General features: G+C 39.2%; 1 protein-coding gene across 2 annotated transcripts in view; it reads left to right on the top strand.

Moving 5' to 3' along the window:
- Positions 1–13,564, top strand: part of ak5 (adenylate kinase 5) — a 62,569-nt gene that overhangs the window by 23,436 nt on the left and 25,569 nt on the right. For both annotated transcript variants that reach the window (XM_088597965.1, XM_088597967.1), the window contains exon 7: positions 11,082–11,172. In XM_088597965.1, the coding sequence (XP_088454091.1) occupies positions 11,082–11,172 (91 nt within the window). The remainder of the gene's footprint in view (positions 1–11,081; positions 11,173–13,564) is intronic.

Genomic DNA, 13,564 nt, shown 5'->3' with positions numbered 1-13,564 from the left:
CAGAGGAAATGAATGCTAAATTGTAAGCACTTAACTTGATGCTTCACCTAAAACATCACAATCTGAGTTTGACTGATGATCTCCACTCTGACACGTTTATCAGCCTGACGAAACCCAGCTTGTGTCATGTTTCCTGTCATCCCTTCGTAAGGATACGCCCGACCTGCTGCGGTTTCTCAGAAATGCCTGTCCCTGCTCTTTTCATGCCTTGCTTCAGCAGGCACTATTGCCACTCGGGAGGAAGAGTTCCTACAATACAGTACGCTTCCAAAAAAGGAAAAAAAAAACAACAGAAAAGGCAATGAAACAAAAAGTGGTCCTCACACCGACGTATTCCAAATGAGCTTGCAGTGACTTTTTTCACCAGGGCGTATAAAGAGGGTTAGAGCAGGGAGACATCTTCAGTGTCTGCAGGGGGCAAGTCATTATTTTTTATAGTATTGAAATCTCACGTGAACAAAGAAGGAGCTTCAAGATGATGTAAAACCACTGCTCAGAGTTCCCCTGCTCTCACCCCAACACACGCTTGGTACTTGGTAAAACCGCTCTAATTAAAGGTGGAATATGTTGCACAGTCTCCAAAGCCCTGACTCAATCCCGATACAGTGGGGTGCATTTATTGAGGTTGTGGCCTCAAAGTGCAGCTGGTGCATTGGTTTATATTGCTGGTGCAGAGAAAAAGGCATGGAATGAAATGTCAGTGTGACACCCTGCACATACTGTAGATAGAATATTCCACAAAGTCATTACGCCATTGTTGAATTTGTCTGAAAAACATTATCGTTGCAGAAGCTGATTAGATTCTTTAGTAACCAAGTCAAATCTAAACAGTTACTGAAATGGTATTTTTTACTGACAGTGGCTGTGTGCCACATGGAACTGTTACCTTTATTATTGACATTTACTACCTGACAGAGCAAGAACATCTCATCGTCACTATTTAAACAACTTTTCTTTACTGTGAGACTACAGGCTAGGGCTACACATGGTTACTGTTTCTGAATTTTGAAAGCTTCTAAAGCTTTTAAAATGTTTCGGTTGCTCGATTACAGATGGTAGAATGCGATTCATTCTGCTACGGGATTTTTCTCGTTCAAGGGCTCAAATTCAGTGGAAGATCTTTTATTTATTTCTCTGGAGGATTGATAGGGGTATTGGCGTTTTTTTTAATTTTGCTAATGATTCAGAAAGTAATGTAATATTTTAGAATCCATTAGGATTTTCATTTTTGAACAGAACTTCTTTCAGTACAGCTTAAAATAAATTGAATTGGCTCGTGCTTTTAAGTCGTCTTCTGCCTGTTCAGCCCTTGCCTGAGTCACCATATGAAGTGACCTGTGGAGGCCTTCAAAGCTTCTTTTAAAATTTTTAATCTAGTTTAATCCTTTAAAAGGTATCAGGCTACCTTCGTAATTTGTTTTCAAACCATAGCCTTTAGAAGCTACTTCCTTCTGCTTTCCTGAAAAAAACAAGCATGAAATGGCTCTGAAAAGAATGTGCTCAGGTTTTACCGGAGTGAAATCCACCACAATCTGGTGTATCTGCAGAGTGCTTAAACATGGCAAAAAAACACCCAGACACAAAATCACTGAAGGCCACACACCCACCAAGTAGATGGAACTGAGTCAACGAAGGACAGGGGCAAAGTTAAAAATATACAAGTGTTCACTGTAAAAAATAGGGCTTAAAATGTCAATCTAAGATGTTGGTTTTCAATCATTTCCTTTTTTAATTTAAGAAGTAAAAATTCTTTTAAAATACATTTCTTTCAAAAAATCTGAGTGAAGAAATATGCTTGTGTTTGAAAAAAATAACAGACTGATCATTGTTGAGAGCTGAAGGACTGAAATCTTCACCTACTGTATTAGACCTGATTGCACTAAAGAGTTTAGTGTGCTCTCCAGGGATAAATGATCCAATTTTAGTTTGTCTGGTTTGTAACATTACTCCTTACAGTCAGTGCAGGTCTTTAATGGCTAACTGTTCCACAATGACATTTCCCTTGAGCACTGGTGCAGATAAAATGTTCAGTTATTGGTTGCTTTTTTGACTTTCTTGGATATCAATCACTAGATATTTAGTTTACAGAAGGGAGAAGTGACAAACATACATTGGGGATGGGAGATAATCAATATGATTCTCTCTCTTCCTTACATTCTCTAACTCTCTTGTTGCTGTAAGACTTTCTTCTTGTCAGCCTGTGTACAATTCACTTTATTCCTTTATTGCTTCATATGAAAGACAAAACCTAGTCATTTATTAACTATAACTCTAGACTTTACAGCTATAAATCCAGCTTTTACTTATTTCATTGAGGCATAGATGGAATCTGATGACAGGTATAAACCAAAGAAGCAGCCCATAGACATTAAAATCAGCCTATAGGGGCAAATGACTTTGCTGAGGAAGGATTATCTGGATTATGCATTCAGATTGTCATCTTTAATTTACCGGGGCTGCTGTAAATTCAGGTTCAGCAATAAATATGGCTTTCCCAGTGGTATTTTGAGGTCAACCTTGCCTATATGGACAGTATGGAAATTGTTAATTTCATGAAGGATACTGAAAGCACTGCATACGTCTACAGGACATGCACTGTAATAATGCCATGAGTCAGATCGCAGGTGTACTAGAGTTCCCTGGGGGGGATCCATATAAACCAGCCATAGTCTGCAGGAGTTGAACTGACTGCAGGTTGGAAAAAGAAGGGAAGCTGAAAGATCTGTAGGTTTTGCTTTTATTTTTCATGTGCTGGCTGACCTACTGAGAAAATCTTTGTGCTGCCTGTCTAACTTTGGTGGCTAAATGCTATTGATATGTTACTATAGTAGTATAACCTGAGGAAATGCCCTTTTGTCTGCTTTCACGCAAAGGAGGTGCTTTCCTTTTTGTTTCACGGTGCAGTGTAACAAAGCCTTTCGTGTAACATTTTGGCCAAACAATAAAAAAGAGTTATTTTGGAAGGAATCCGAGGGTGTAATTTTTTCTCCATGCCAACTCAGGGCAAGGAGAGTGAACAGACAGTGGAGTCTGTTAAGATTAACAGTTTGCTCTGGTGCAATATGTTGCATGGCAAAAATATGAGTGAGGGCAATGCATTGGACTGGTGTGACCTTGTAAAAGACAATGGGTACTACCCACCCCTGGAACAATTTTCCAGGAATTGTTGGAGGATCACACAGTGTCAAGTGACTATAGAAGAGATTTTTCACAAGGCCATCAAATCTCTGCTTGAACCATTAAAGAATCAGAACTCACTGGCTCAGCTTTCTGAAGGATTCCTGGGGGCAGACCCCTGCACGGTCTTGTCTTTCACCACACATTCACAGAGACTGGTTTGCTATTTTCGCCACTTAATCCCGTTCATCAATGTTAATACTTAATCCAAAATTTGGTATTTAGTTATTTAGTATTAAATTCATCTTGGAGCTCGGTCAAAGAGGCTTGAGAATGAACATGTCTTCTCGCTGTGATGAAGTGAGAAGTGGCTTGGTGAGAAAGGCACCATCCTGGCTGAGAGCTCAACACTAGTTGTATGGCCCTGAGCCCGGCTGGCCGTCTGGTGATAGGGAACACCTGCAGTATGATGAGCACAGCTGCTCTCAGTGAGTAATTAGGTCTCGGAGGGAGTGATATTCCACATGAGGGGAAAGGAGCTATTAGAATAGTCTCTGTGTGAAATTAGCCACTCCTTTGGGCTAGATAAGAGTCTTGTAAGACCAGTTAGGAAGAAAAGGTTTTCAGCCTGTGTCTAAGTGTAAAAATGGAGGGAATGGGAGCTCTGACGAGGGAGGGATTGGGCAGATTTACTTCCCTGTGGGACCTGATGAGAGAAGGACTCTTGAGAAAATACAGCTCAGGCTCTACTGAGGAGTGTTGCAGGTTCTGCACACACAGGCTACATGGCAGCTTGTTCGCCAGACCCAGTGGGGATGAAGTGCACTGCTGAGGAGTGGGCACCTGGAGGAGCTGGGCATCGCCTGGCAAGGTAACAGCGTATCTTCCACCCAGAGATGAGTTGTCTCAGAGAGTGCAAAAGGAAGGAGGCTTTCCTGGCCAAACAGGATCTGCCAAGAAAGTTCGCGAGAGGGTGCTTGGTGAAGAGTTGAAGGTAATAACTTAAAGATGGATAATTGGCCAACACACAGAGTTAAATGAGTTGAAGACTCCGGTGCCTGGTGATTAATGAAGACAGTGAGGAATTAGTGAGTGTGACGGGCCGGTGAAATAGAGCCAAGGGAAGACCAAAGACCAGCAGTAGGAAGTGGGCTGTGCATTGTTCTCTGGAGGGGGTCCAAAGAACAGGACAGATCTCTTAAAAAGTTGGCATACTGGCAGTTTTGGGATGTATAAGGACTATGTATGCCAGCATTAGTCACACTAACTTTCTGGTCAGATATCACTGTGGATGGAATTGTAATCTGAAGCAGGCATAACACCAAGCCCATTCCTTTTACATTGTGCTCTGTGCCTTGCTCAAAAAATATAATATTCTGCATTGCCCTGTACTCTGGAAGACATTTCCAAACATGCATCAGGCATACATTAGTACATGCACAAAGTTCACAGACAGCTGCAGACATAATTATTGGCATGCAGCACACTGAAGAGCATAAACTACCACAAGCCTAGATGAGTGGGAATGCAACAAGTTTGCATTTTCATGACAAGAGCAATACAATTTCGGCAGTTTGACAATAACGCTTATTAACAAGGAGTAAGGGCACACAGGAATTAAATTGTGAGATTTGGCTGAACCTGTGTGGCTGAGGGGGCAGCTTCCTGGCTGGAGGATGAGGAGGCTGAGACCCCCTGAAGAGCAAGGGGGTGAACCAAGAGGCAGCTGAAAAGGTGAAAAAGGAGTGGAAAGGGAAGCATAAGACAAATGCAGAAAGAGAGGTTCATTCATGTCTTTGACAGCTTTCAAGAAATGAGGTCAGGAATCGGTATGAGTTAGGACCAGCTGGGGTGGAAGTGATTTAGCTGTCATCATCCCCCTGAACTTTTATTAATTATGACTCCATTCTAACCAATACACCAGTGAACTGCTTTGTATTCAATACAGAGCCCTGGTACTCATCTGCAGCTGTACTGCACAGTTCTTTAAATCTCTCAGAAAAGTTCAGTTTAATGCTGCCCTCTAATAATTGATAATTGACCGAGCGACCATTAAAGCCAAATAAAACTACACCACAGCAGAGGGGTATTTGACCAACTGGGACTTAAAGGGTGGAAAACTCGAATGATTAATAGAGGCTATTGAAAGCTTTGTGCTCCAAAACAGAATTTGCTCATAATGTCTTGATTGTAATTATACATTTATAAAGAACTGAACTGAACTGAAGCCTCCAATCGAGCCAGAGACAATGTATGTGTGGAAAACAACAAAAATCATTAGTATGCTTTTGAGTAAAAATCCATTTTAAAAAGGCTGTGTTTGGGGGTAGTGAGAATGCGGAGTGTCCTGTGGGCGTTTTTAAAGCATGGATTTAGCACTTTACACAATCACAAGACAAAATCTTTTACTTCAGAAGAACGTTATGTCCTTTCGTGCTTTGTCAGTTGTTTTCCCATTTCAGTGTCACATTTGAAATAGTCTGGCATACATATGTGCGCACTGTTTGTCTTTTGGTGGATGTCACGTTAAATCTTAGGCACCGTGGCTCAAATCCAAAAAAAAATATGAGTTATGAAGTTATTGATCCATTTTTAACCATGACTGAAGTGAAGTTATTTGTCTTCCAACCCAGAAGCCATGATTGCTCTTGGATAATTTCACATCCACTCGATGGCACAACAGGCTTGCTCAGCATTTACCTTCAGACTCGCCACTAATAAATAATGCTGACGTGAAATGAGCTTTAGGGCAAAAGGAGACTCAGTCTTCACAGCTTGTGCTTTAATTAATGAAGACACAGCTGTCATGCAAACCATATGGAATGACAGGACACTTCTGTGCTCAAGGAGACTTCAGCGCTGGTGACAGTAATGCTTACAAAAGTGGTGTTTGTGTGTCACAATTAAATTACTTCTTTACTTCATGGTGCTTTGGTGAATAAACAATGCAATAAGCAAGAATAAATCGATAATATACCATTGCAGAGCTTTCAGCTTATGAAATGCATCATTTGAGGAGATTCAGATGAGTGGATTGGTGCAACAATATGATTTTTCACAGCTTGCTTCCCAATAGGAAGCAACAGCTCATTCAGAGGTGATGAAATGAGCCATATATGAAGAATAACTGAAAAAAATAATGTCTACTCGTAGCAACAAAAAAATATCCCTGCCTTTTTAGGTTATTCTTTTTTTATTCAAAAAGGTATACAAAAATGTATACTCTATAAATGTATGTGTTCTTTATTAAGTTTGAATTTGATCCCCCCAAAACGTAACAAACTAACTTTATGATATGATAAAACTAACAGTATCTGTAAAAGTAATTTATTGTTTCCTCATGTGAAATATGCCTTTGTCCAAAAGTTTTGGAAAGCTAAATTGTTAACATGAAAAAGCATTACATATTGCACAGGCAAAATAGAGACGTAACAGGTTTACAAAAGATTTGATATAACAGGATGGAAAGTAACAAAAGTCAATCAAGTCTAATTTTCCCTCTGATCCAAATGAGCAACTTAATTAATTTAGTGTACAGTAAGCAGTTTGCTTACATGGAAAACTTTATTACATGTAATTAATTATTATGTTATCTATTTAAGTAATTCGCAATATTATAATTCATTGAATAAGATAAAGCAGTTTTTTGTTATCAAACATAATTACATGGTATTGTCATATTATAATTATTTCATCTGTTTGCGCATAAGAAATATACTGTATGTAACAGTGGGATTTCACAAAACATTATACATTTCATTGTGAATAAATATATCAGGTAAATGTGGGAGGAAATTCAGTGTTAAGTTGCAGCAAGGAAACTGGTTTGTACTGAAAACAGAGAAATGAAATATTACAAGGGAGGAGTGATGGGAAATGGAGTATTTCAGCTTGATGTGTTTAATTATAAGTTTTAGGAGTGATGAGAAATGTTTCAGCTTCACATGTTTATTATTTTTAGGATTGATGGAGAATACAGTACCGCAGTTCAGCATATTTCATTACGATTTTCATTGTGGTTGTTACTGATTGCAATTTTATAAAAACTAGACAAGTGAAAAATACTTTTACTGTTGTTAATATAAACAATTTTTCAAGGGGCGGGCTAGTTGTGGTGAAGAAAAGACACCGGCATCAATAATACTTGGACTTTCCTCATACTCGGGCTTTCCTAATTGCTTTTGTTCAATATTATAGCCGTTTGAAGGGAATCAATTTATTAGTTTGTGAGATGGAAGACTGGAATTCACAATCTGAAGTACAATTACTGGGAGTCTCATAAAGAATCAGGATGAAATTAAATTAGGCTCTGCACATCGTATGCTACCCCAACAGTGCAAAAGCTCAGTCATGGTAGCATTGATTATTCAATAAAGCCCAGTTTCCTGGTTCAGAGCATTAATGCTTCATCATATCTTTCATATCCTTGTTTTAATGAGGCCTTGTATTATGTTGTCATGTGCACATGCAGATTAAAACAGAGCTACTTGGTGTTGGTCTTCAACACTTACATAGATTTGTATTAACTTTGCCAGAAATTAGACCTCTTTGAATTGGCATACCTTCATTAAATATAAATTATGAAGTAACAAATTGCATAACAGAACCAATTGCAGATTGCTGATGTTAAATGTTATTACTTTCCTGCCCCGATGTAGAACTCTTCATTATATCCTAATTTTTCTGTCATCCTTCCTCACTTTGTTCACCTCACAGTATGTTAGTAATTCAGTGGAAACACTTAAAAAATGATATTTACAGTAAAATATGATGCCAAAATATACAGTAGATCTAAAATCGCACGGGATGCTGGAATCGTCATTTATAAAACGAATGAACCAGTAAGAGAGACTTCACGCAATTAAAACCCGTCTTATAGTCGTTTGTTTTCAAAACTTTATAAAATGTGTGCCGCAGCTGTTCAGGAGATAATATTAAAACTGTGTTGCAGTACTGAGCCTCTGCACAATGGGTTTTTCCACTCTTAATTAGGCTTGTAATTTTTTTTTCCGAAAAAGAAAACAAAGCTGTTGAATATTTTATCTTCGTGTGGCACAAAATCGCTTAATTTGACTGTCAATTGTACGACTTCACTTATTGTTAATTGCTTTTTTTAAGGCCTACAAGCTCACACTGAGAAAAGAGTTACCTTTCAGCGCTTTGTAGCATGACACGCTGAGAGGTTCCAACACGGGCTAGGTGAAATAGGCAGCTCAGGCTATGATACGAGCCTTGGAGACAGCGACACTGGGGCATGGCTGAGAAGCATGTGTGCTTTCAGTGATTGGGATGCACAATCCTGAGTTGCAACATTCAAGGAATGAGGAATGATTGGGCGTCACACTGAAAGAGCAAAATCCAGGACCTGAATTTTAATTTTTTCTTTTCCCCTCTCACTGCGTTTCCTGTCAAGGAACTGTTCAGGTGTGTCTGCTGGGCTGCTTGTGAGTCAAGATCTCGGCGTGTGAGAAGAAATACAAATGCGATTAGAACTCTGCCAGATTCAATCCCAATTCCCTTTTGCTAAATTGACCCTTAATTGATCTCCAAGCCAGTGCTTTCTTTTGTCTCTCCTGGTTGATTTACCCGTGTGAAACTGGTCCTTACAGCATTGTTTTATATTATTTCTTCAGGCAAGATACCAGGAACCAGCAACAGTGGGGGTTAAAATTGCCTTGCTCAGCCACAAGGCAATTCCTCCTCTCTTTTATTCCACCGTTGAGTCTTATTTTTTCTCCTGATAGCAGTCTACTGCATCATGGTGTCAAAAAGTGCTGAATTGCATTGCTAAATAAAAACACAGTCTTGCTAAGCTAGCAACATAGGCATAGAATGAAAAAGCGTTTCTTTTCCCTTCATGAAATGTGATGTGAGGTCCCATAGTAAAAGACAAGCCTCTCCCCAGAGGCTTTTTACACTCAAGGTCGGGCTCTGTTGTTGCTAAAATCTGGAAGGTATCTCAGGTAGAAGTCAATATACACAAAGTTGTCACTTGGACACGCATGTAAAGTAACAGAACTTGGATTTGGATTTTGGGATTCCCTTAGCTTTGTTTAAGCTAAACATTCAAGTGACCAGTGTTTCTATCTGAATTGATCTTGAGCTGCCTCTTGATCTGCATTTTTGGTTCAAAGGTGCTCACATGGGCTTCCTTTGAGATTGGCAATTGACCACATAAGCCCTGGAAAGCACTGCTCACCACACGATCCATCACAGACATTGGCAGGCACGTCTGCTAATTGGGCTTCTGCAGAGCAGGGAATGATAAAGAGAACAGGAAGACCTGCTGCCACCTTACACATTCATGCAGGTTTGCTGAAATAATGAATGAGAAAAGAAAAACAGAGTACATTCCCAAGATCCTTTGGCCTTAATATATATTTCCTCATTCATAAAAAGCAACCCATTGATAAGAAAAAAGCAAGGTCATTTATATTGCATTTCCAACTGGTATGTAGGGTATGTGGTGTGTAGGGTGAATGGAAGTGCTGTGTTGTGTAATGTTTGTACAGATGCTTGAGTCACTGAGTTTTTTTAACCCGTCTCAATTTTTAAGAACTATAAAACTTACATTCTGACCTTGCTACAAATTTATATCTAAATTATACAAAGCCTTATTATTTAATTGCTCTATTGTAGCATGCAAGTTACAAGTTACAAGGCGAAAAAGCTTTGCATGGACTAAACGGGCAGGGAAGTACTGCATGAATAGCTTCCTGCATGATTGTCATACAGATTTAAAAGAAAGCTTTTTAAATGACTGTTCAGGCTCACTTGAAAGCTTTGCAATTAGACTAATAAGGTTTTAAAAAATGCTTTATTACAACTAAAAGTAAAAGTTCAATTTTCGGTTTCCTGTGGAAAGGGTATCAATAATATTGAAATTGTTGACACAGAGACAGTATCTTTCATGGTGTAATATGTTAATGAAATGTATTACGTTTCTGCCAATATAAAACGCATTTCAATGTCAATATACAGTTTTAATTATCTGTCTAATAAGGTCGGATATTCATGTACAGCATGCAAGTGAGCATGACGTTCAAAACATCAGGTTCATTGTGTTGCATTGAGATTCTCTTTAAGATCATTGAAGCCACATTATTGACACAATTAATAAGAGATACATCCAGCAGAGGACCAAAAAGGACCTAATCACAAAATGATTTTTATGTCATCAGTAATTTTAAGTGTCTTCTGAAGCACTGAGTCTCTAATTGGGCAGCAGCTTCTTAAGCATTTCTCACGCAGAGGGGGATGCCAGCTGTGATGAAGGAGCAAGTTCTTCTCCACAGCACCAAGGTGCCAGATTGCAATGCAGCCTTCTGCTTCTGTCTGTTGTCAAGGAAACCACCGTAGGTAGCAGAAGCCTTCAGCATGCCTCTGTCTCTTCTGATGCTTCCTGAGACTTATTTAGGCAGTTTATGAAACAGTAGAATCCAAACCTATTGATTGCAACATGTGCTGTAGTAATCTATAGCCGAGACCTACTGAGGCAGTGAAACGAACACAAAAATGCGCAGCTTCTGACAAAACAGAGCCTCGGCGAGCTGTGCCAATACATCGTTTCTGTCAGATCCTAGATGCACATCTCCTCGTCTTCGAGGGCCAAAGTCCAGCAGGTGTTCTAGGTCTCTTTAAATACCCAAGACCTTCCTAACAATTAGCTCGGTTACGTCATTAGTGTATAGGACATGAGTCATTAGAGCAGAGATGGGTGAAGTTCCAAATTCATCATGGTGCTGGCTTGACCCATTCACAAACCACAGCAGCGCTTGGTACAGAGCAGCTTTTAAAGTGGTCCAGAGATCCTGAGGTCTTTATCAGCGTATGTAGCCAACAGATCTATTTGTCTGTATTTTAAGCTTCTGGTTGAGGGTAGCAATGCCGGAATTGAGGCAATAATGATCTTGAACCCCAAGAGCAGACAGAGGAAGGATACTCATTGACGTCTTTCTCCACAGCTTGATGCTGACAGAGACGAAGAAGACGTTTTCTATGACATCAGTGTGACTGTCGACAACAAACTGTTTCCCACCAAAGAACCTGTGGCAGGTAAGCTAAAGGTCTATATTTTATGATGGTGAAAACATTGAGGGATATATTTTAATTAGCACATATCAAAGGGAACAGAATGAAATACTAATGAACAAATAAAAAAACAAACATTGTAATTGCGGTCTATGTATTAAATTTCAAATATTTTTTTTTTTAAAGATTACTGTTTAAGTGAGCAACAAGATGTTCTTCTTCGCAGTCCATTGCTACACTATTTCTATCCACAATGTCTCTCTAATTCGTGCAGCAGGCAGTTTTTGTTTCCATCCACTTTACAGAAGAGAATGAAACACAATGTTGATGTCATTTGTACAAGGGTTGACACAGGCTGACAGTGATGTGTTTGGTAAGATGTGTTTCTCAGCTGAGAAGAGTGTTTGAGCTCCATTTTGTTTACTGACTCTCACAGCATGTCCCTTGTAAAAAAGTGGCACTCTCTGATTTTCTTCCTGCATAATCACATAATCTGTGATGCCCCAGATATTTATGGTCTTCAGAATCTAGATATATGTAGATTTATTTGGAAAACAGATTAATTAAAACACAGTTGTCCTGTAAAGACACTCACCTAAGCAAAAGTTGAGCTCTATGACCCAGTATATAGCCATCATACAACAGTAACCTGGCAGCAATTACATATGCCTTATAGGTTACTGCTAAACTGAAGAGTTATGACAGTCGTCAATTCACATTGCTCAACATTTTCAAAACATTATAGTTCAAAGTGAACTACTTACAGTATGTACAGTATGAGCTTCCTATATGAAATGTTGTAGTACATACATTGACCAAATGGAATTTATAACGGATGTTCCGGAGATCTTAATCTCTGTGTTGTTCCACTAACTTAAGTAATGTACTGTGTATCTATATATCTCACTCTCTGGACTTCCCTTTGCCTGTCTTTCCTGCCACACATCCACACCCTTGTAGCAGCTCCCTGGCTCATTCCTCATAAAAGTGAAGGGGATTCGGGAAGCCTTACCCTCACAACTAAGGCGCCATTCCCTGAGCTCAGCGAGTCACACCAAATACTCTCTACATACTTCTCCCTCCTACATGAGAAGAGCTTTAATGCCCTTTGGGATGAAATATATACACTCTCCTATACACTAAGAGCAATGAGTTATTTAACATCATTTGAATATTAGCACAAGTGCTACTGTAGGTATATAGGTAATTTCCATATCCATGCCACAAAGGATCATCAGGCCAGAGCTTATCCATGTTTCCATGGCGTTTAACAAACACAAAGCATGTCATGGGGCGCCAGTCCATCACAAAGCCTCCAAGTACTTTGCTCAAGTTGCAACGGCAGTGTCTGCAGCAGCATCCCAAACCCACAACCTACCTGGTACAAATTCAGGGGCTTACCCACATGCCTGTTCCTCAGTCCTCTGTATTTGGGAGAAACTAGTTACCTGACATATAATTTCTTTCTCCCTACACAACAAAAAGGCTAAAATGCTACTTCTTGTAGAGATCTGTCAGAACAAACTGTCAGTTGAAAGGAAAATGGCCTGCAGTAGAGAAGTGCCACAGAATAGCAAGGATTTCAGCAAGGATCGATTCTGCATATGAAACAAAAAATAGACAGACACATACAGTATTTTAAAAAAGCGGTAAGACATTTTTTTTTTAATTCCCATGTGATCCGGAAAGAGAGCAGAGTTCTTTTTGAGTTTGTGATCATAGGAGAAAATAAAATATAGGAGTTTAATCTGATGGATCAAGACCTTAATTGTATTTAGCTTCAGTTTCATTGTTATATGGACTTAAAAGATAGACTCTGTACCATTATCATTCAGTGCAATATCGATAGATAACTGTCCCAAAGTGGTGTAAAACTGGTGATGAACAGGATACAAAGATGAAGCCATTGGCAGAATATGATGGTCTTCTCATTGGCAGAATATGAGTGAAATTGCTCATGAAAATCTGAAATAGTGTTATTTTAGTGATTTGTTGGTAATTGTTCCCATTTCTAGGCGTTTTGTGACACTTGCAAAAGCATACTGCTGAAGCAGATATGCACACTCTCTCCATTCGATGTTGAAATTGTCCTATTATAGGCAGAGGGCTGTGCCTTTGAAAAATGTCCCGGAAATACAATTAGGGAGACACAAATACGAGAGGTTGCAAGAGGTAATGAGGATTCCAGCCGAATCCTCTGACTGGTGTGGAATGTGTCGTTAATAGTCAAGGTCTTCACTGAAGTGTGATAGGAGGACAAGAAGACATTATGTCAGCGTTCATATTTCATTAATATTGCTTCAGGACATTTCCCTGTGTCTCATTTGATAACAATCATTGCTCATTCATTTCTAACCATCTCTCTCACGTAATTTAAGTTTTATTTACATTTAAATTGTGTCTTTCGGAGTTTCTA

The sequence above is a fragment of the Lepisosteus platostomus genome, chromosome 11 (genome assembly GCF_059453375.1).
Source record: "Lepisosteus platostomus isolate fLepPlt1 chromosome 11, fLepPlt1.hap1, whole genome shotgun sequence".
In the NCBI taxonomy this organism is placed as follows: Eukaryota; Metazoa; Chordata; class Actinopteri; order Semionotiformes; family Lepisosteidae; genus Lepisosteus; species Lepisosteus platostomus.
This window is presented reverse-complemented; position numbering and strand designations above follow the sequence as displayed.